This window comes from Podarcis melisellensis (assembly GCF_964234715.1).
Source record: "Podarcis melisellensis genome assembly, chromosome: 3".
In the NCBI taxonomy this organism is placed as follows: domain Eukaryota; kingdom Metazoa; phylum Chordata; class Lepidosauria; order Squamata; family Lacertidae; genus Podarcis; species Podarcis melisellensis.
In genome coordinates, this window is record NC_138530.1 from 49,643,522 (window position 1) to 49,664,019 (window position 20,498).

General features: G+C 40.9%; 1 protein-coding gene across 2 annotated transcripts in view; it reads right to left on the reverse strand.

Moving 5' to 3' along the window:
- Positions 1–467: 467 nt before the first annotated feature.
- The window catches only part of KIF25 (kinesin family member 25), a 38,599-nt gene continuing 18,568 nt past the window's right edge, over positions 468–20,498 (reverse strand). For both annotated transcript variants that reach the window (XM_081906873.1, XM_081906872.1), the window contains 8 exons: positions 18,531–18,598; positions 15,356–15,430; positions 13,113–13,262; positions 10,378–10,554; positions 6,057–6,211; positions 5,285–5,488; positions 2,083–2,238; positions 468–747 (listed from right to left, as the gene is read on the reverse strand). In XM_081906873.1, coding sequence (XP_081762999.1) covers positions 590–747; positions 2,083–2,238; positions 5,285–5,488; positions 6,057–6,211; positions 10,378–10,554; positions 13,113–13,262; positions 15,356–15,430; positions 18,531–18,598 — 1,143 coding nt within the window. In that variant the 3' untranslated portion in view covers positions 468–589. The remainder of the gene's footprint in view (positions 748–2,082; positions 2,239–5,284; positions 5,489–6,056; positions 6,212–10,377; positions 10,555–13,112; positions 13,263–15,355; positions 15,431–18,530; positions 18,599–20,498) is intronic.

A 20,498-nucleotide genomic window follows, 5' to 3' on the forward strand; every position in this document is an offset into this window, starting at 1 on the left:
GAGGAGCTCCAAAAGGCTATCTCCAACCTGGGTGAATTGTAATTAGAATGGCAGGTGTGATTCAGCATAAGCAATTGTCAAGTGTTGTACACAGGGACAAAAAATCCCAACTTCACATATATACATTTGGGGTCCAAACGGGAAGTGACTGAGCAGGAAAGAGATCTAGGGGTTGTAGCAGCTAGCCTGATTGAATTCTTCATGGTAGATGCCACCCACTGTGCACCGCAATGTGTCTGGCATTCTCTTGTCGCTCTGCTCTGTTAGCTAGCAGCACTAAGTAACAGAGGTTTCAGCTGTGGTGGGTTCTGCCCTTGTTTTGCTATTCCAAAATGATTTGCCTTGTAAAACATTATCATCCCACTGCTCTCCCAAAAAGGAATGATAGACATGCTCAGCTACCCTTAGTGGTAGCTGTTTGTTAACTCATGCAATTATTCTTGGAACAAAGACACACTGCCAAGCAATTTTAGGGCTTGCCAATATGGAGTGCTTATTTTAACTGGCAGTTTTCAGCTTTATGACAACAAGATACATTTCAGTCTGAGGAACTCATTAATAATGCTTCAATCCACAGGAGTCGTGTTTCTTATTTGGACTTGCTCAGCGCTGGTTGGTTTCTTTTCTTTGCGTGCCCTCTCTGAACTTGCCGTGCGCGAGATCCGAACCCCAGGGTTTGCAGTGACTCTGTGATATACTTTTGGCTGGGGGAGACACACAGCACCACCAGCAACTTCGCATCGCCCCCTAAGAAGAACAAACAAGACATACATATTCACAGATTTTCCCCCCAATAAATTGCAAAGTGGGTCTTGTCCATTTCACAAGGCAAAGCATTTATTTAGGGTAGGGTTGGAAGGGCTAAATAAACACTAATTTTAAGTAAGCTGCTGTGCAAGGCCATAATCTAACTCTGGCATGATTATCTATGTGAATCTCAATGTAAGAAGTGCACCTACCCTTTTATTTTTATGTGTTTCTAGCTGGAAGATGACTGAAATGGCTAGCAGGCCAGCCACAATGGCATGCACAGAAAACGACTGCATTCGAGGAAGAAGATTCCAGGGGCAGAACAATATTGGCGTATGCAGAAACAAAGGCAGCTCTTTCATATCTATATGACTGTATTTCTAGGTGTCTGCATCTGCAGGGGAGTGTTGGCAGAAGAGATAGTAAGACAGTGAGAAAATTGTACACCTCCGAATCAGAGTGCAAAGATTAAAGGGGCCTCGTAATGGAAGCCATAGACCTAGTGGAAATTGCTGGGTTGTGTCTTTTAATAAGGCTGGTCCCACAAATGGTGTGGGGAGGGGAAATAGCAGCTTAAGTATAAAGTTAAATAAAGAACTTTGCTGGATTTAAGGAACATGCCAAAGGCGACACTCTTTCAAAAGTTTGAGTGAACCCAGGTTTCCTGATAATCACATTTTAAATTTGAGAGGACGCTTTTCATTGTGTTCTCACCTCATGAAATTATAAATTTATTCATATTTTAACATTTTCCAGGAGCAGGATAGAAAAAACATGTATGCCTAGTAATGAAAGGTGGTTACACATGAACATCTCAGTTCACACAAGCACTGTTTTGGGCTTGTTTCAACCTGAGTATAGTTACTTCAGTCCTTTTCTCAGTTCATACTATATTGTTTAATGTTTCTGAATGCAAAAATCAAGTTCTTTGGCCTAATTAAGGGCTTGTGCACAAGATAAAGAAACAGCCAAATAGAATATGCCTATGCTAATTTTTGGCATGTGTGGAGAGGCTTCCATGTCTTTAGTAGCTACCAAACAGGTAAACCTTCAACAGGTGCAGCTTTTCTCACCAATGCAATGCAATGGTGGACAAATCTTTACCTGTTGAATGAATGCTTGCTGCATAGCTGCCAAAGTTTGAAGAGTCATGCTTAAGCAGGGGGGAAAGCACACCCCAAAGCCAGAAGACTTCTGACTCAGCATCCTGTTTTATCACCATCTGGGTTTCTTGAATTTAAGATCAAAGTGAGAAATATCTCACACAGATGAATTTCAAACTGAATGGAAGGAAGGTTGAGCGCAGGAGTTATTAAAGCCAGCTTTCCTCACCTATGGAATCCTGAAGTAAATGGGTAAGTTTGCTGTTTCGATATGGCACATGAGAGCGCTGTTCTGATATGGCTCCAAGCACATCGGCCAAAGCAGACAAGCTGCGGTTAATGAAGGATGTCTCTCTCAGGACTGACCCGGTCACACCAGACATGCCTAGTGCACAGGAAAAGAAAACAGAGCAGTGAGAACAAGCACAACTCCATGCTTCCAGACACCTGGATATACAGTACACTTCTCATACAGAGGTTCTCATTACTTTTTGAAGTGATTCTACCAGGTCAACTTCATTTTATTTTAATACATTCACAAGGGGTGAAAGTTGGCATGGGACAACATGGGACAAACCCACTTAAAATAAAATAAAACAAAACCTGTTTCAGCTGAATTGACCTCTCCCTCCCACAACCTGAGGACCATTTTTCCTGAGGGGAAGAATTACAGATATGGAAAGAAAAGACAGACAAACTTGGAGAGCCGCTCACCATCTAGCTCAGACTTCCTCAAACTCTGCCCTCTAGATGTTTTGAAACTACAATTCCCATCATCCCAACCACTGGTCCTGCTAGCTAGGGATCATGGGAGTTGTAGGCCAAAAAACATCTGGAGGGACGAGTTTGAGGAAGCCTGATCTAGCTTATAGTGTTTCTGCCGAGGTCTTTCCCTCCCCTAGTGAAGGAGATCTAGCTTTCAAAAAATATACTACAAATTAATAAACTTCCCCTTCTTCTTTTTTAAAAAAGCTTTTGTAGTCATTGCATTTTTTTGGCTGTTTTATTATGAAGTTTTAATTAATATTTTTAAATGCTTTTTTATACGTCGCCTTGTGACGTTCACCTGAAAAGCATCATGTATACATCTTAAATAAATAATAAACCAATGTTGACTCTGATAAGACATATATACCAGTCTCACAAGTTGACGATGATGACACATTAAAATTAAATACAGTGATACCTCGGGTTACAGACACTTCAGGTTACAGACTCTTCAGGTTACAGACTCCGCTAACCCTGAAATAGTACCTTGGGTTAAGAACTTTGCTTCAGGATGAGAACAGAAATCGTGCTCCGGTGGCGCGGCAGCAGCAGGAGGCCCCATTAGCTAAAGTGGTGCTTCAGGTTAAGAACAGTTTCAGGTTAAGAACGGACCTCCAGAACGAATTAAGTACTTAACCTGAGGTACCACTGTTGTCTAAATGGGAAAGCTGATCCAAGCAAAAAAATGTCTTCCAGAAATTGAGCAGAGTATAGGCTAAAATTCTAAACCCATTTACTTGGGAGTGAGTCCCATTGAACACAGATGGATTTAATTTTGAATAAACATGCTTAGGATTGCAGTGTTAACCTATTTATTATGTAAAATATTAGTGGAAACAAATTGGCGATAATCACTGCTGTTCATTAATGATGCCGAGTGGTGCCACCTGGAGATCTGGTCTTTCACAAGAACAGACCAGCAAATGGCTGCCCTCAAGAAGCAGTGGAAACATCTCAGGATTGCTCAACTGTATATTGGCTAAAAAGGGGGGGGAGTAGAAGAAAGCTTTAACACCCACAACAAATCATATGTGTATCTTTTAATAGTTGTTGTTTTTTAATGTGACCAGTGAAAAGAACTCTTGGCAGCAACGCCAAGAGCTCTTTCATAACATAGGTTCAGTTTTCAAAACATTATTTCTGGAATGTTGCATTTGACTGAGAGGCTTTTCTTGGTAAGGAAGCTTGTCCTTTAGGAAATAAATAATCAGGTTTCTGAAAGGACTGCGTTTGAAGAGGAAGAAAGCATGGGGGGAGGGAGGAGGGAGCCAAAGAAAACAGGAAATTGCTTACAGGATGCATCAACATCCCTCCTGGTATTGTTTTTCATAAGGAGGCTGAAGAAGCCACACTGAATTATGTTGATCTGGACAAATATTTGATGTATTTAAATCATTTGTGAGCTTTAAATTGCAGGCATTCCTAGGTGGTTTAGCACCAGAAAGGTAATACCTATTAAGTAGCCTGAACAAACTTTGTGCCGAACTGTGACTGTGCATCAAGGTAGGAGAGGAACTGGGGAATTCAGGCCCCTCTTAACAGTTATGTCACTGAGTGCCCCCTTTGCTTATGCTCCAAGATCAGTGACAGTCAGGAGCCGGGCCTTAAATTTAGGCAAAACAACAGTTCAATGCAATACCGATCAAAAATTAAAATTAATGGCTACTCTTTTTTAAACAACAACAACTGCTAAGGCCTTTTGGCACTACAACGTTTTTGAAAGATGCCTGAAAGTCAAAAGTGAGGGTGCCTGCAGAATCTCTATCCAAAGAGTATATGGCGTGCATTATTGCTAATGGACAAAGTAAATGCCACTTTGCTCCAAAACTACCCAAGAAAGCTCATTGTATTGCAGGGGTTGGGAACTGAATCTGACTGTGGGCCAGATACTTAGCTGCCCCGAGGATCAAATCTGACAGGTGTGTGGTTGCACCCATCACCTGATGCCATAATGATATCAGGTGACTGACACCTGTCAGTTGAACAATGCTAAGGGCAGCTTCTTCTGAATATGTGATTTCACTGCCAATTAGCTTATTGGTGTTGGGGGCAAAGCTTCAAAGACGCCTTGAAGTCCTTGGAGAGGGGAGAATCCATCCTAAAAATGGAGTATTTCCCCCTTTATGGTTTGAATACAAAACACTTCCTCTAGAGACGGAAGCTGCTACAAATTTTCATGCAACATGTCACTGGTATTTGGTAAATTACTAACTAAATACTCAATTTAGGAAGGGTGGGGAATATTTGGTACTAGGGCCTCTACCCAGAACAGCTTTTAAAGCTCAGGAAAGAGGGCATCAATGGATTCTAGGAAAAATGGAAGAGGGGGAGTTAAAAGGCAAATGGATGACTCTGGTGTGATATGGAATGCATCAAAACACAACGGTAATTTAGCAAGTTTAGGAGCCCCACTTGGGAGCTCTGGAGCTGTTCTTTGCAGGCCAAACTCTTTATGGATCTCAAGTAACCAGCCCACACACAACAGGCACACGGGCCTGCCATTAACAGTTTAACCAGATCCATTTCAGATGTGGTCCTTGGAGCGGAACATGTTGTCCACAGATTCTACATGCACTAGCTAAATTTACTCAATGCAAACCGATCCCAAGGTAGGTTTCCACCTTCACAAGTGTGAACATGTTTTGTCCCAAAGGCTACTTTACCAGCACATTCACTGCCAGCCAAATCCACCAGCTGCAGTTTCGTTCTCATTCGCTTAAGTTTTTCTGTAGAGTCATTGAAAAACAGCGTCGGAGAAGAAGCTCTAGAAGGAAGGGAGGGCTTGTCATCTTTCACTGAGCAAGGAGAAGTGAGGAAATGTTTTCTACCCATCTTTGGACTTGAACGGTCACCTGCCCAGGGAGTTGCTGGGGGAAGGAAAGAAAAATAATGAGAAAAGTTTATTTCTGACCCTGCAGAAGCAAAGTAAGACATGCAGGAGGGGTGGGGAATCTGTTCAGTTCAGTTTCTGGGTTAGGACTAAGGGTGGATCCACTAATTATAACAGTTTATAATATTATTTTATTATAGTTCCATTTTTTGTGATGGAATTCTATAGAAATGAGCTGTCTAGGCCTTTGACTAGAAGAGGAGGGGTATAAATTTAATAAACCTAACTTAAAACTGGAAAAGCAGGAGTCATGAGATGTACACTATACAATGTAGTGTATATCTAGGAAGGAGCACCCACATGTTAGTCCCAGAATTTCTCCTAGCCAGTGGCTCTCAGGTTTTTCTCCAGCTTGAATTTAAATAATAGGAAATGGTTGCAGCGAGTTTCAGCTTGGAATTCAATGTCAGCATTAAAGCAGACTAGCCAATTACATTTCTGATCTGATTGAAAGGCTAGATAGGAAGTAAAAGCAAAGCAAATACTTTGTATCGGTAGTGGCTTCCATGACAATCCTAGAGGTATTCTAGAAACAGGCAACTTACCCAAGTTATCCTCTGAGTCAGCCTTTGTGGTTACTGTCAAGGTTATCACAAGATGAGAACGAGAGGAATGAGCGTGGACAAGTGTCGGGTGTTTGACTCTCAGTTGTAAGCCCTTATTAACTAGTTCCAAAAACTCCACAGCATCTTCAACAGGCCTTACAAAATAAACATTTTTGCAGGATTTAAAAAAATGCTGCAATTTAAGCATGAGTACAGATCTGCTCACTTCCCCAGGGATCTCATATTGTCCTAAATATTGTTTCCATTTCCCCACCACCACCGAAAGCATCTGTACTAAAACTGCATGTTTTATATGGTGCATTTATAAAACAACTAAGTTATTAAGATACAGGGGTCAATTTTATACCCTGATGCTTTGATTTAAATTGTAACAATCATGGTCAATGATAAACAACATCTGGGTAACTATGAATAACATTTTGACAGTTTTAGGTGTCAATCTTGAATACTTTCACTGTCCATCAAGACACTATAGTTTTGTACAACTGTGATTTAGATTAATAACAGTGGAACCATCTTTTGCAACGCAAATTCTGAGGACATTCCTTCAAGAGTATTCATTTAATTTAACCAAGAACAGGATGAGGAAATCCAGATCTGAGAAGCTCAAAAGGAAGAACATGCCACACAAAAAAACCATTTCTGAATCTAAGATGAATGAATGTATGCATTCAAAAGAAATCTCAGGATTTCTGTTCGTCCTGGGAACCTGGCACAGAGAGAGATTAAAGGTGAAACAGACGTCGCTAAACATGGAAAAACAATTGCACTGCATGGTTCATCTTGTTTCCTCCCTGCTTTGAGTTATGCACAGCACCTCCAACTGAAATGCAGGGTTTAACAGGAATTGTGAAACAACCTAATTATATGGAGACTGTCGGCTGTAAAAAAAAGATAATATTGTATGATGTGTTGCCAGCTACAAACTAGCATCTCAGTCTGGAGAGAGCATCACTCTTCTGTCATGGATGCCAACCCAAATAAAACTGGTCAGATTTTTCTCATCACTTTTTCTGACTTTGCCCTAGTTAGATTTGTTTTCTAAACTAATTTTTCCTAAGTACTAGTTACAGGTAGGTAGTTGTGTTGGTCTGCCATAGTCGAAACAAAATAAAAGAATTCCTTCCAGTAGCACCTTAGAGACCAACTAAGTTTGTTATTGGTATGAGTTTTCATGTGCATGGTATCTGGAGAAGTGTGCATACACATGAAAGCTCATACGAATAACAAACTTAGTTGGTCTCTAAGGTGCTACTGGAAGGAATTCTTTTATTTTTGTTCCTATGTAGTGAGACTTAGCTATTCATATGTCCCAAATATCATCCGAATACCTAATAATACCCAAGAAAGAAGAAATGTCATTGAGAAACTGACAGCACATCAACATTTAGAAAGAGGAATTCTATGTTTTTAACAGAATTTCAAGGGAAGGAAGATGGGAGGAAGACCCTCCTCTGAGGAAGTCAGTGTCCTATTTTCATTTCTGGAGGAGGAGGTACCTCCCCCCTCAACTCTCAGACACTTCAGTTTAAGGGTGCTGTATACAGTTGCCTGCATGCAAAGTCAGCAGCTTGAAGACAGCATGAAAAGCATCTGCCACATGGGGTGGGAGACGGCTGCAAGTTTAGTTTCTGAGGAGTTACATTCTGGGTTCACATGGGAGTCAAATGGGACTCAATACCCATTGATTGGTATCACAGATTGCTCAATCTATAAAAGAAAGAACTGGCTGTTATTTCAAAGGCAGCTCCCTTTCACCATGGTGGCAAATGTTCGCTCAGAGGGAACGTACTCAAAGGCTAAACGCAAAGAAAAGCAACCACTTGCTTTGCATACTCAAAAAAACCCAAACAGCACCTTTGGTTCCCACCGGATATCAACATGCTATTTCTATAATCAGGTTAGGAGAATGTAACCAATATGGTAGCCTATGTGGCGGAAGGTTTCAAGAACAAACTCCCAGCATGCAATGTCTCCGAAGGAAAAGCACAACCATTCTTCCTTGGCTATAGATGAAACACTACTCAAAACCCCCATAACTTACTTTCGACTCTTTAGAATAAGGGTGGCCAATCACCATGGTTCCCTTATTTTGTTTTGATTTGTCTTTCATTTTCTAGCTTTTTTGTATAAATACTTAATATTATGTGTTTATTAATGTTTTCCCTATATGCATTGAATTTAAGACACATTTTTTATACATCTAGCAGGATGGTGTATATATATAGAGAGAGAGAGAGAGTGTGTGTGTGTGTCTTGGACACATAAACGTTTCTATAAAAGGAGCTTTCTCTTCCCCGAAATTTCTAAAAACTGCATAATAAAAAAACTGCAATAAAAGCAAAGCCTCCCAAACAATGGAAAGAAAAAGGGGATCTTATGCTTGCCAGTTTTCTACCACATGACACATATTCCAGCTTGCAGCAGATTTCTCCCTCGCTAAATCGCAGGACAAGGATGACTCAAGAGTGATACTACAGGCCTCAAGATTTCAAATACAAGCCATAAATTTATTGGACAGAAAACATGGGCAATGAATTGTAGGAGGATCACAGAAGTTGAGTACTTTAGTTAATTGACCTATGGCTGTGTGGAACTGGGGTAGGTCAATTTGGTGAGAAAGATGATAAATAAGACTTTGGGAATCTATTACTTTGGTAAATTAGTTTTATCAAATGGCAACTGCCATCTTTCCTCATAATACACAAAATATAGGCTACAGTCACCGTATAGATTCTTTTAGTGAATTCTGTAGTCAGTGCTTAGCCACTGACCATGTTTGGATGACCATATCTTAGCTTATTTAGCTGAGATATGCAAGAGGAGCTTTTGAACTATTCCCTTTGCCAGGAAGCAGATTAGATCAGAAAGTCTCTAATTAACCAGTTTCCTGTTTCATCTTAATTAGGAAATGATGGTTCCCAGCTTCAGAACAAACTAAAATATTAAGTCACAGCTTGAAGTTGGTATAATAGCCTGCCTTTTTCCAAAGTAGGTAGCCATGCTTTGGTTGATTAAAGGGTTCTTGGTTTAAACATGGCTTGAGTGAAGGGGCTCCATGCATAACCAAAGGGTTGAGCAGATCTCAGTTTAATAAGCCAAAATATGATCATTCAAACCAAGTCAGACCCTTTCAGCCAATAAGAAATCAATGTAAGAGTTATCTCTTGGCAGAGCAAACCAAGAAGGAAAAATGTAACATGTGACCAGGCACTAGAAATTATGGTATTAGTTGATGACAACAGCTATGCTTTCTCAATATTGTGATAACTTGGTCTGCTCAGCTGTTACCTTGGGGTCCCTTCCAAATCTACAAAGTTTGATTTCCTCTTTCTCCTTCCAAATAAATCATGAATTTATTGTTTTAAAATTGGTTTTTATTACACTGAATCCTAAACTTTTTGTCCTTAGGTATAAACATTATGAAGAAAATCCACTGAACCAGAATATTAGACTTCAGAAACGTTCAGATCCCTGATTGCAGAAAGAGCCATTAAAAAAAAATTCTCAGTGGTCCCCAATTTTCTGTGGGGTGATCAATTTATGCAGAATACAAAACCAAACGGAGGGAATTATGTCTGCTCAACCCTCCAGCACATTTGGTGTATTTTTAATCAAGGATTTTTGGCAATAATACAGAACCACATAAACAAAGCTTGAGTGGTTTGCTTATGTTAGTGAAACCCACAGACAAAAATACTGTCTTAAATTATCTCTTTTGTGGGTGTAGTATATTATAGTTTATGAAGGAAATAAAAGGTCTGTTGTGTCTGTCTTCTAGGCCTCTTCCCCCCCCCCAAAAAAAGCATAAGAAATGCTTATGTTGTGTATTGTGACTACAGGAGTTTAAGAAGAGAGGGGGGAAATCACATTTCCACTGGGAATAAAAACAGTTATGGTTTTCTGTGGAATTTTACCATCTGAAACTGTTTTCAAAGCAAAAAACAAAACAAAACCCTGAAACCCTTTCCTGCTTTCAACTATAATGAATTTCCAAGTATAGGCAAAGTTACAATATGTCCCCCTCCCCTCCCCGCCTAATAAGATTGAGACACTCCAAATCCTGAAAAACATTAGCTGGCAAGAGATCCCCAGGTGGGGAACATTCAGAAAATACGTCTTAACACACACACACAAATAAAAAGGGGGTGGGCAGAAAAAGTCATATTGCAGTGATGCTAACGAGTAACAAATGAGTATGAAAAGAAAGTTGATCTTAACAATGTTATACAGATTAGCATTTTTTGTCACCGACACAGGCTGCATGACTTCTTGGTCACAGATGCACAAGAGTACTCACTCATGGGTAAGAAGTGGGATATCGCTTTTTCCTTCCTTATTTGTGATTATGTCCCTTTTGACACCACTCATTCTTCCATAGCTGTCTTTGGCCAGAAGATCAAAAACTTCATTATTATATACTTCCACGACAGAAACCTCAACCCAATGGCTTCCTAGTGGCTTTTCTGAAAGGAGTCTGAAAAAGGAGTGGGGAGAGCTTTAGCGACTGAAACAAAACCCTGAATAAACTAGGCTTGTGATCTAGGGGACTATTAAAAGCCTGACTTAAGCGCTTATCTAAATACCCCAAACTTCCTAACCATGAGCATGCATGAGAAACCCAGCCCATTATGCTGCGGCTGTGATATACTGGGACAACTCTGTTGACAATACGCTTCAGTTGCACAGGCTCCACAGTTGCAAAATCTGTGCAAAAAGTACAACTTGAAAAGGAAAAGAGATTTGTTGATGAAATTAGCAATGCCAACAATGACTGCAAGATCTTTAATGTTTACATTCCCAGCCAGCGGTGGAAGAAGCTGTTTGGGTGCCAGGGGCGGGGCAAGCTGCCCATAGGGCACCACAGGGCCTCCGGAGTCTGCCTGCCTCCTTCCACTCAGCCACCCTATAGCTGGGGGAGGGCAGCGGGCAGACCGTTTGGGCAGTGCAGAGCCTGCGCACACCCAAGCCACCACATCTCTCTTAGGAGAGATGTGTGGCTCGGGCACACTGCAGGCCCCACGGTGAGTGCCAGCCAGCATTCTGTCACCCCTCAGTGGTGACACCCGGGGCAGACCACACCCACCACACCCCTTTCCTCCGCCCCTGTTCTCAGCCATTTCCAAATGGCATTGGTGGGTCATCAGGCTACTGCAGGCAGTGAAGCAACAGATGACAAGCAAAGTTGCACTGTCCTGTGTATGAGAAATCCATCCTAGGTGCACATGGATGTAAAAGAGGCAGACCTTACTGCACAGGTGCAAGGGATTGAAAACATAGCATATTATGGGCTGTATCCCATGTTATTCATACTCAGAGTAGATCCACTTAATGGACATGGCTCACTTAGGTCCATTAATTTCAAAGAGTCTACTCCAATTCAAACTTATTTGGACACAGCCCCGTGTCTCTAAACACCATTTAAAAATTCAAACAACCCCTAGATATGTAACGAAACCTTTCTGTGCCACAGACTTTACTTGTTTGCCCATACAACAGACTGCATGGTGGCTTAGAGTTCTTTCAATTCCTGCCCCCTCCCCATTTCACATATGGGACAACCAGAAGGGAATATTCACGATGAACTTATTACCAAGAATAAACCATTCTTAGGGACCCTGTGAGGATAAATGAGGTTATATTTACACTAACCAATTTTTGGCATGGTATTTTATAGTACCAGTAGCCCATGTAATTTGCTGTAATCTGTCCAGTTAATCTGATTTTTGATACCAGTTACCTTCACTTTGATCAGAACATATTGGGTTAGATCCAAACATGCCCCTTTGTAAGTGAAATAGAAGAGGAGTTTGGATTTGATATCCCACTTTATCACTACCCAAAGGAGTCTCAAAGCGGCTAACATTCTCCTTTCCCTTCCTCCCCCACAACAAACACTCTGTGAGGTGAGTGAGACTGAGAGACTTCAAAGAAGTGTGACTGGCCCAAGGTCACCCAGCAGCTGCATGTGGAGGAGCGGAGACGCGAACACGGTTCCCCAGATTAACCACTACACCACACTGGCTTGAGCAGAAGGGGTTTTCTCAAGGTGTATACTAGTGTAAAGTTTTATACGGGGTCTGTTAGCAACCAGGTATTGTGCAATCTCTTACACAAGAGCTGAAGTCGTATGCTTGAGCTAAGTCTGTGTTGTGCAAAGTCTTCTACTAGCTCTTGTGCAATAGTTTACAGCACAGCACAACTACCAAAATTTATTCTGTTGGTGGATCTCTGGATGCAACTCATTATCTTTTCAACATACATTTCAGCCTATTTATGCACAAATGCCGTGATTCACCAGGCCTCAGTGACATAAACTCATTTCCATTTTAACTGCCAGTAATCCTGCATGCTCCTGGCTATATCTGAAGGGGCACGCGGCTTCCTGTGTGCACATCTGGCTTTTTTATTTTTTAAATAAGCCTGCCCCCAAAATTCAAAGAACAGCCTCATAATTGTAAGAGAAGGAAGAACATATGTACAGTAAATGCACAAAGCCCTGACTGAGAACCACAAAGAACAATGAGGAAGGAGGGGAAATATCAGACATTGCAACAGAGATGGGCTTGTGCAGAAATACTCTGAAATAAGAATTGTAATTAATTTTGTATACTGAAAATAGAAAGAATTTGCCATCAACTGATTTATCTGTGCATATTGATGATTGGCTTAAATGTCTACTCTGGCATTTTCTAAATGGGCTTTCATAATTATTTAAAATTAAAAGCCACAGGAAATGAAGTCCCACCCTTTTTGTCTTTCTATTCCATGGATTACTCAGAGTACTGAGATCCACCAGTCACTGGGTTGGTGACCACAGGAGAGCAGGAATCCTCCATAATGGTCCTGAAGTTGTGGAACACTCTGTGTGAGAGATGAACCTATTAAGACTGCATTTAGCTTTTTTCTGCTTCTCGTCTTCCTGGCTGCAACTGCTGTACTGCACATTGAGAAACTCTGAATTGAGAGGAAGATACTAAATGGACTAAACAATAAATAAATAAATATAACACTGTCATCTGCTGTCATCCATACCTGAATACTTCTTCACTAGCTCTAGGAATAATTCCTAAGTCTTGCTCGTCTTCCATGGAGAAAGTGAAATTACTCTCAGACTGTGGACCCAACATTGTGTGCGTTTTCCCGCTTCCAGTCTGTCCGTAAGCCATAATGCACACATTGTACCTGCAAAGACGAAAAGCATGATTCTCAAAGCCAACAGCTACTATTGATCGAAGCTGGAAACTGTTGAGAAGAAAATTCATTTCCCAGCTTTCTAATAACTTCACACAAACGTTCACAGGACTTGCTAATTCCAAAACACTGCAATATACGCTCTCTCTCTCTCCCTCCACCCCTCCTGGAAATTCCACAGTGGGGAGAAGAAATCCACTTGGAATGGATGGGCAAAATCCATTTTTTTCCTTCCCTTCTATGGAGAAAACAGGAAAATGGGAGCGGGGTGGGGGAAGCAAGGGAGGGCAGAAGCGAGGACAGACAATTGCTCCAGAACAGGGCTGTTTCCTTTTGTAACAAGAGTCCTTGGTTTACTTTTGATGGAGGCAAGTTGTGGAATACAATTTAGCAGCCACAGAACTCTGCAGGATCATCTGGAAGGACGCTTTCAGCTCGTGATATAGGCCAGTTTAAGGTGATCAGTGTTGCTGGGAAGGGATACTTTTCAAGAGCTCTCTGCAATCTCAGGAGCGTTCTCTGCTCTTTAAATGGAAGCCTAGTAGTAGTACATTTGAAGTTAGATATGCCTTGCAGCCAGGATTTTCAAATAGCTAGAGTGTGTGTGTGTGTGTGTGCGCGCGCGCGAAAGAGAGAGAGAGAGAGAGAGAGAGAGAGAGAGAGAGAGAGAGAGAGAGAGAGGCATAACATTACATTGCTCAATCCCTCATAAACTTTTGAAACCAGTTTTTTACCATTTCAAATGAAACAGACATTGTGAGCAAAACATTTATGGCACAGCTAGAATTGTATTGTACAGTTCACAAGATTTAACAGGCCATCCCTGCCCCAATATAAGATTCCACCTTTTCCCATTGTTTTGACCCAGATTGCAAAACTCAGCTGAACATTTAATTTAGATAGTTTTGCCTTTTTACGATATCTCCTGGCGGTGTTCCAGATAGCCCCTTAAAATGAGAGATGAGGAGGATGCTTGTATATCGTACAGAGGAAAGAAAATGTGTGGATCTGGTCCTGGGAAAGGGATAAGAATCTACAAGGTATTGCAGATCCAGCATTGTGAACTCAGGAAGCAGAAACCACATATTCAAGCTCTTTTCTGAAAGTAAGGCTAGGCACGCCTTGAAGAAGAAAAAAATAGTAAGCTCCTTTTATGTGCCGTTGTTTATTTGGACCAGTTTGTGAATCATGACTGCCTATTGAGAGAGAGGGATCCAGAATTTAATCTAAGATGTGGAGAGAACCACTACATCCAATTCCACTATACTTCAAACAGGTTAGTTCCAGGTGACTGTCAAAATTTAAATCATCCAGCATCAACCACACAATTCCCCCCACCCCCGCTTACACCTTTAGTGCAGAAATGTTCACCAGCTTTCTCATAAGGTGATGTTACAGATCACTCATGGCTGATACCACAAACAGTCAGAAGAGGCAGCAAGCTCAAAGTCAAAACACTGCGCCTGTTCCACATTTTACAGATGGGAGATTGATCAAAAACATGGCTGGTACAGGGCCTTCATCTTTCCCAGACAAACAATCTGCTTTTGTTTAAATTGTGTGTCCTGAAAAGCCATGAAGTACTTTTGTTTCCAATAACAGAACATTTCCTGAATGGCTGAAGGGGGGAGAAGCAAAGAAAAAAAGCCATGTTTCAGGGAACCTATTTTAAACAGAAACTGGCTTAAGGCGGAAGACGCTTCCCTAATCTGCGTGCATAACTGCACTGGAGTTAGCAGAAAACTTGGTAGTAGGAATTTTGGAAAGAACATTTAACACCTCCTCCCCTCCCTTCTAGGGCACAGTGCTGTTGTTTTCTAAATGGACCCAAAAGAGGCAACTTATGGATCCCTATAGCAAGACACCAGATTTGCTGTTTCTTCTGATGGTCTTTAATTCATCATAGTTTTAATGTACCATATCAAAGTCTAGGAGAAAAGAAGGACTCCCTACTGTTGTGGCAGGTGCATTAACTCCTTGGTAGGGTTTACGCCTTTGTATTCTTTCTCTCTCTATAAGAAACAGACTATCTTTGAGACTGTTGATACCCTGTTAGAAGCTCTTCCCTTCCCTTTTCAACTCACCCATCCAACAGAGATGTTAGCAAAGGGGCTACATCTGCAAACACTGTCACTTGAGAATCAGAAGCACTGTAAACTCTGTAGATGTAAAATACAAATCAGTCATTGTGGCAAAATGGTCTGGGAATGTTTGCAGTGAAGAAAGAAGAACAAAGAACAGAGCAGCATTATTCACTGAAATCTCCAATATTGTGAAACCATTTCTTCAGGAGCACTAAGATCTATGGAAGGGAATTACTCACGCCTACTCTTAAGCTGGTTTAGATATCAGGAAATTAAACAGAGTTGAGCCACAATTCTATTCCAGTAGCCAGATGCAAGGAGTCTAAAGTGTTCTGGACATTGCCAAGGAGGACCTTGTCAAATCCTAGCTATTTCTAGAGACACAGACTAGGCTGTGATATGTTTTCATTCAATCCCCCCTCCCCACTGTTTTTATTTTAATGTCTGCACACAGAAGCATGTTACTTGGATTCTAGATTCATTTTTAACATCTGTGCTGTGGTGGCTTTGCCGAGATTTTGGAAGGAATTCTGTGGCTGGGGGCGGGGAGGCCTACAGTTAGGTACAATAGTTATGACCAAGTTGGTACTTTTGCAAGAATCTAGATGATGTATATGGATCAGTCAGTATTCATCAACACCCGGCTCGCCTTCCATGGTGGTGAAATAAGTGGAATATCGTATGGCTGCTTCATATCATACGGTCGCCACACCACACTGGAAATAGACCGATGTGGATTCAGATTATGGGCCAACACAACGTCAGAGGCTTGCTGCAGAGCTCATGGTGAGGTGGGACAAATAGGAATGGGGGAGAAATTTAATTCAGTTTGCATTTCAATGTGAACCTATCTAATGCCACAGCTTCCTGAACAATAAGCAAACCGAAACACAGCCAACTTTATAAATTGGCACTCCTCTGAATTTTGCAATGGACTTTTGCTGCCAAGAAATGTGTACAAAGGGTAAAGTGTACATGAAATGCGTTTACTAACAAAGCTAAAACCAAAAATGCATTTTATTAGGGAAAACTGCTTGGCAAAAATGCATATATCAGGAAAAGGTGCTTACAAAAATGTGCATATTAGGAGAAATGTGTACTAAAATGCCGATGAAAATTCATGAGGATTAAAAAAACCAAAAAACCCTTACCAACAGATGTGGAGAACTGAACTTAATACTGCAAAAATGAGAAACTTGAGAGAAACCTAAACTGACAGCCACCCATCCCTAAAGACAAAATGGTAATTTAACACCATGCCATTATTAGGTAGCTGCCCAAGGTAATAAGACAACATAGTCTTCAAGAGCTGATCTCTGCTAGGAATGCCATGGGTTCAAATGAGTGATTGCCACTTAAAACTCTCAGTAATAGGACACAGCAGCAGTATGTGTTTTAGGGTTGGTGCAATATTTAATGGGGGCAAGTTTCCCCAAAACTATTGAGAGTATTCACAGGATAAAACTTTACTTTCTTAAATACCAGTACATTTTCTAAGGGGTTATGCTTGCATGGTGATATGGAACTTGCTTCATTAAGGTTCTGTCTGATGGATGTTTAAATGGGATGTAATTAGGCACACTAGCTTCATTTTGTGTCAATGAACAATTCAGATCTGCTTTCCTGCTCCAGCTAATGAACGCAAAGCAATCTCAAGCGACTTGCTCGTGCAAAATGACATTGGTCTACCTCCCTCTTCCAGCCACATGCTCTTTAATGTTAATTTGATCCTGAACATTGAAAGCCGTTTTTAGTTTGTTTCATTATTGTTTTATTTACTATCCACTAATAAAAGTATCTGAAAAAACATAAAATACTGAAAAGCTGTATCTTTTTTTCCTGCTGAAATAGAACCAAGCATTTTGACATTTATTAGTTCCACTAAAAAGCTGCTAAAAAAATAGACATTTGAAGTTCATAAGAACCATATGCTCTTCTGCTTATAAGAATAAGCTGCGTGGGGACACTGAAAAACACACTTCCAAGAGCTACATTCTTTGAAAGGATTTACTATTCTAACCTTCATCTTTTTGGGCGGGTGGTGGGGAAGGAACTAAACACACACTGCTGCACATATGGCATGTTCTGTAAAGGTAAAAGGGTAAAAGGCTCCTGGATGGTTTAGTCCAGTCAAAGGCAACTATGGGGTTGCGGTGCTCATCTCACTGTCAGACCAAGGGAGCCTGTGGACTGTTTGTCCACAGACAGCTTTCCAGGCCATGTGGCCAGCATGACTAAACCACTTTTGGAGCAATGGGACATGATGACGAGTGCCAGAGCACACGGAAACGTCGTGTAACAATATTTTGAACTGGTAACACAGTCTCCTGTACTAAAATATAAAGAACTGGGTCCTTCATCCATACAAACTGATCAGGGAGGCACTACCCATGACAGGAATATAAGGCAGCTGGATCTTGGCATAGTAATATTTTTCAATTGTTATCAGAAAATGAAATACTTAGAATGTGTGAAGACATTTATTTACTGGTAAACAGCACTGGTAAAAAGCACTAAATAAGCTGAATAGGACAACTATTTCTAACCCATTAACTGAGGGCAGATACCAAAATATGTGTGTCTTTGGTTGTTATCCCCATGCATCGATCTACAGTGGTACCTCGGGTTACATACGCTTCAGGTTACATACGCTTCAGGTTACAGACTCCGCTAACCCAGAAATAGTACCTCGGGTTAAGAACTTTGCTTCAGGATGAGAACAGAAATTGTGCTCCGGCAGCAGGAGGCCCCATTAGCTAAAGTGGTGCTTCAGGTTAAGAACGGGCCTCCGGAACGAATTAAGTACTTGACCCAAGGTACCACTGTATTGGTATTTTAAGCCACACTGTTCCCTAAATCCACTTATATTATCACTGTCCCCTATGTGACTGCAATAGTAATAGCTCCATGGGGAAACATCATGGAGAAACAGCATGTATGTGAAGGGAATCTTCATCTGAGCACCAGATTAACCCTAGTGGCAACAAATATAGAAGAATAAAACATTTCTTCCTTCAGAGAGAATTCAGCATTTCATTTTGTTTCATAGTTGTAAGATTCATGAGGAAGTAGCAAATGCAAGATATCTTCAGAACAGTAAGAGTCCCATTATCAACTCATATTAAAAATCATATATATTTTAGTCAAAGCCACAATGGTTCTCAAGACCACCCACCTTTCATACTGGAACGTCTTGTTTATCAAAGCATGACCGGGACGGTTGCATTTTACAAAGACGGTTTCCTAACAGAAAACAAGGGTGGTAACAATTAAAACGTATACATCATATAAGTTTAAACGAAAAGAAAATGTATGCTTAAAGGTTCACCACAAAGTGGGATGTTTAGACCTTCCAAACTGCAAAAACCACATAGCCATATCCTGCCTTTAATATATGGTTCCTCAATGGCACAGTCTGGAGGGGTGGGAGTGCAGTGAACAGAGCACTTGGGCTGCCACACACACAGCTGTATGCAGTTGGTCCATCTAGCAGAAATCTGGATAGCAACAAGAGAGATGAATAGATAGCCCAATATCTATACCCATATCCAAAGTATGCTTTCTCAGCACTCAGAAAGGACAGGGGGTTTCATCCAAACTTTTGAATTTGTGTTGTGGAATCTATCAGTTTAATCCTAAGTAATTTTTTTGAAAGCCAATTGGAGAGGAAAGCCTGAAAATACATTTCTTCTAGTTGTGGGGATGACAACAAGAAACAAGAGCACCCCCTCAAGTAAGAGGCATTGCTCTCATGGCACTTCTGTGACTTATATTAAATGGAATTAAACCTGCAGTTTGGGGAAGTATTTGTCCTACTGCTTATATTATATAGCATCTCAACCAACAGAAGCCGTGCACAGGGGAGTAACTTTAATTGCTGAAAATGGCACAGGAGGGAAGTGTTAAACTCACTTTCCCTATACTGCTGTAGTTCCAGTCCTGATACGGCAGTCCTTGTTTTAACAGAGATGTGACCAGTCCAACTACATTTTTGAATTGTGCAGTGTAAGTTTGACTCTAGATTATTATGCTATGGGTTAGCTGGCTGGCATGTTGAACAAGGTAATCGCAGTTGAGTCATCATGCTGTCACTTGGGCATCGTATTCTTAGAACTTCCATTGAGTCATATTCACACAATACCAGTTAAAGTGCTGAGTCATGTCTAAGTTATGTCTGAGTAAACATGCATGAGATTGCACTGTAAATACCACATGAAAACACACACATGTTTCTGTGACCTCCAGTTTACTATCAGTATGAAACCAGCTCTTTTCCATCCTTGCCACGAACAATGATGCTCTCTCATATGGAATGGGCTAGATAGATCAGTAGACTTCAATCTTTTACCCAAACAGTAAATCAGTAGTGGATCAGCAGTGTGTCCTGACCCACCAGTAGAAGACTCTGCATCTACACATCTCCCGACCTATCTGCATATGTCGAGTCAACTTGATAGACTGCCAACATCCTCTTCCATCCCAAGCTTGATTGACACGATACATTTTGGTTACAGAAAATAATGAGTGCAGTCACACCATCTGCTTCAAGGCTCAGGTAGGTGGCAATATTAACTACATATGTTGGCTGTTACTAGCAAACCAAGAAGTAGAACTGCAAAGTAAATGTTATGAACTAGAAAAAGTGGAAAGGAAAGCCAAACATCTGCTCTTTTAAACTGATAAAACCAATTTCACATTTCAAACCAATTAGTAAAGCAAGCAGTTGCCATGCAATAACCACGCTCTCATACCTCCAATGCCAGTAGCCAAAATCATCCATATGAAAAAGATTCCAAGGCTTTATAAGGGTGAAGGAACTCAAAACGGTGAAATGAAATACTGTGCTTTACTTGCAATAAAAACCTAAAACCTTTTTTAGGCCTTGGAACTGAAGTGATAGTTCTCAAGCCAAGATTTACAAGACTCAAAGGGGGTGAAAAAAGAGATCACTTGCCCCTCTAGCAAATTTCAAGGCAAGAATCTCTAAACAAACAGACTTTTTATTTACCACAGTCTTTCAACAGCTTTCAAGCCTCCCCAAATCTGAAGTAATTTTGGTCCAGTGGTGTTGTTTTCAAATTAAATTCCATTTGAAATCATGCAGCAATTGCAGTTCTACAAATGCTTGACAAATCCCACTGGA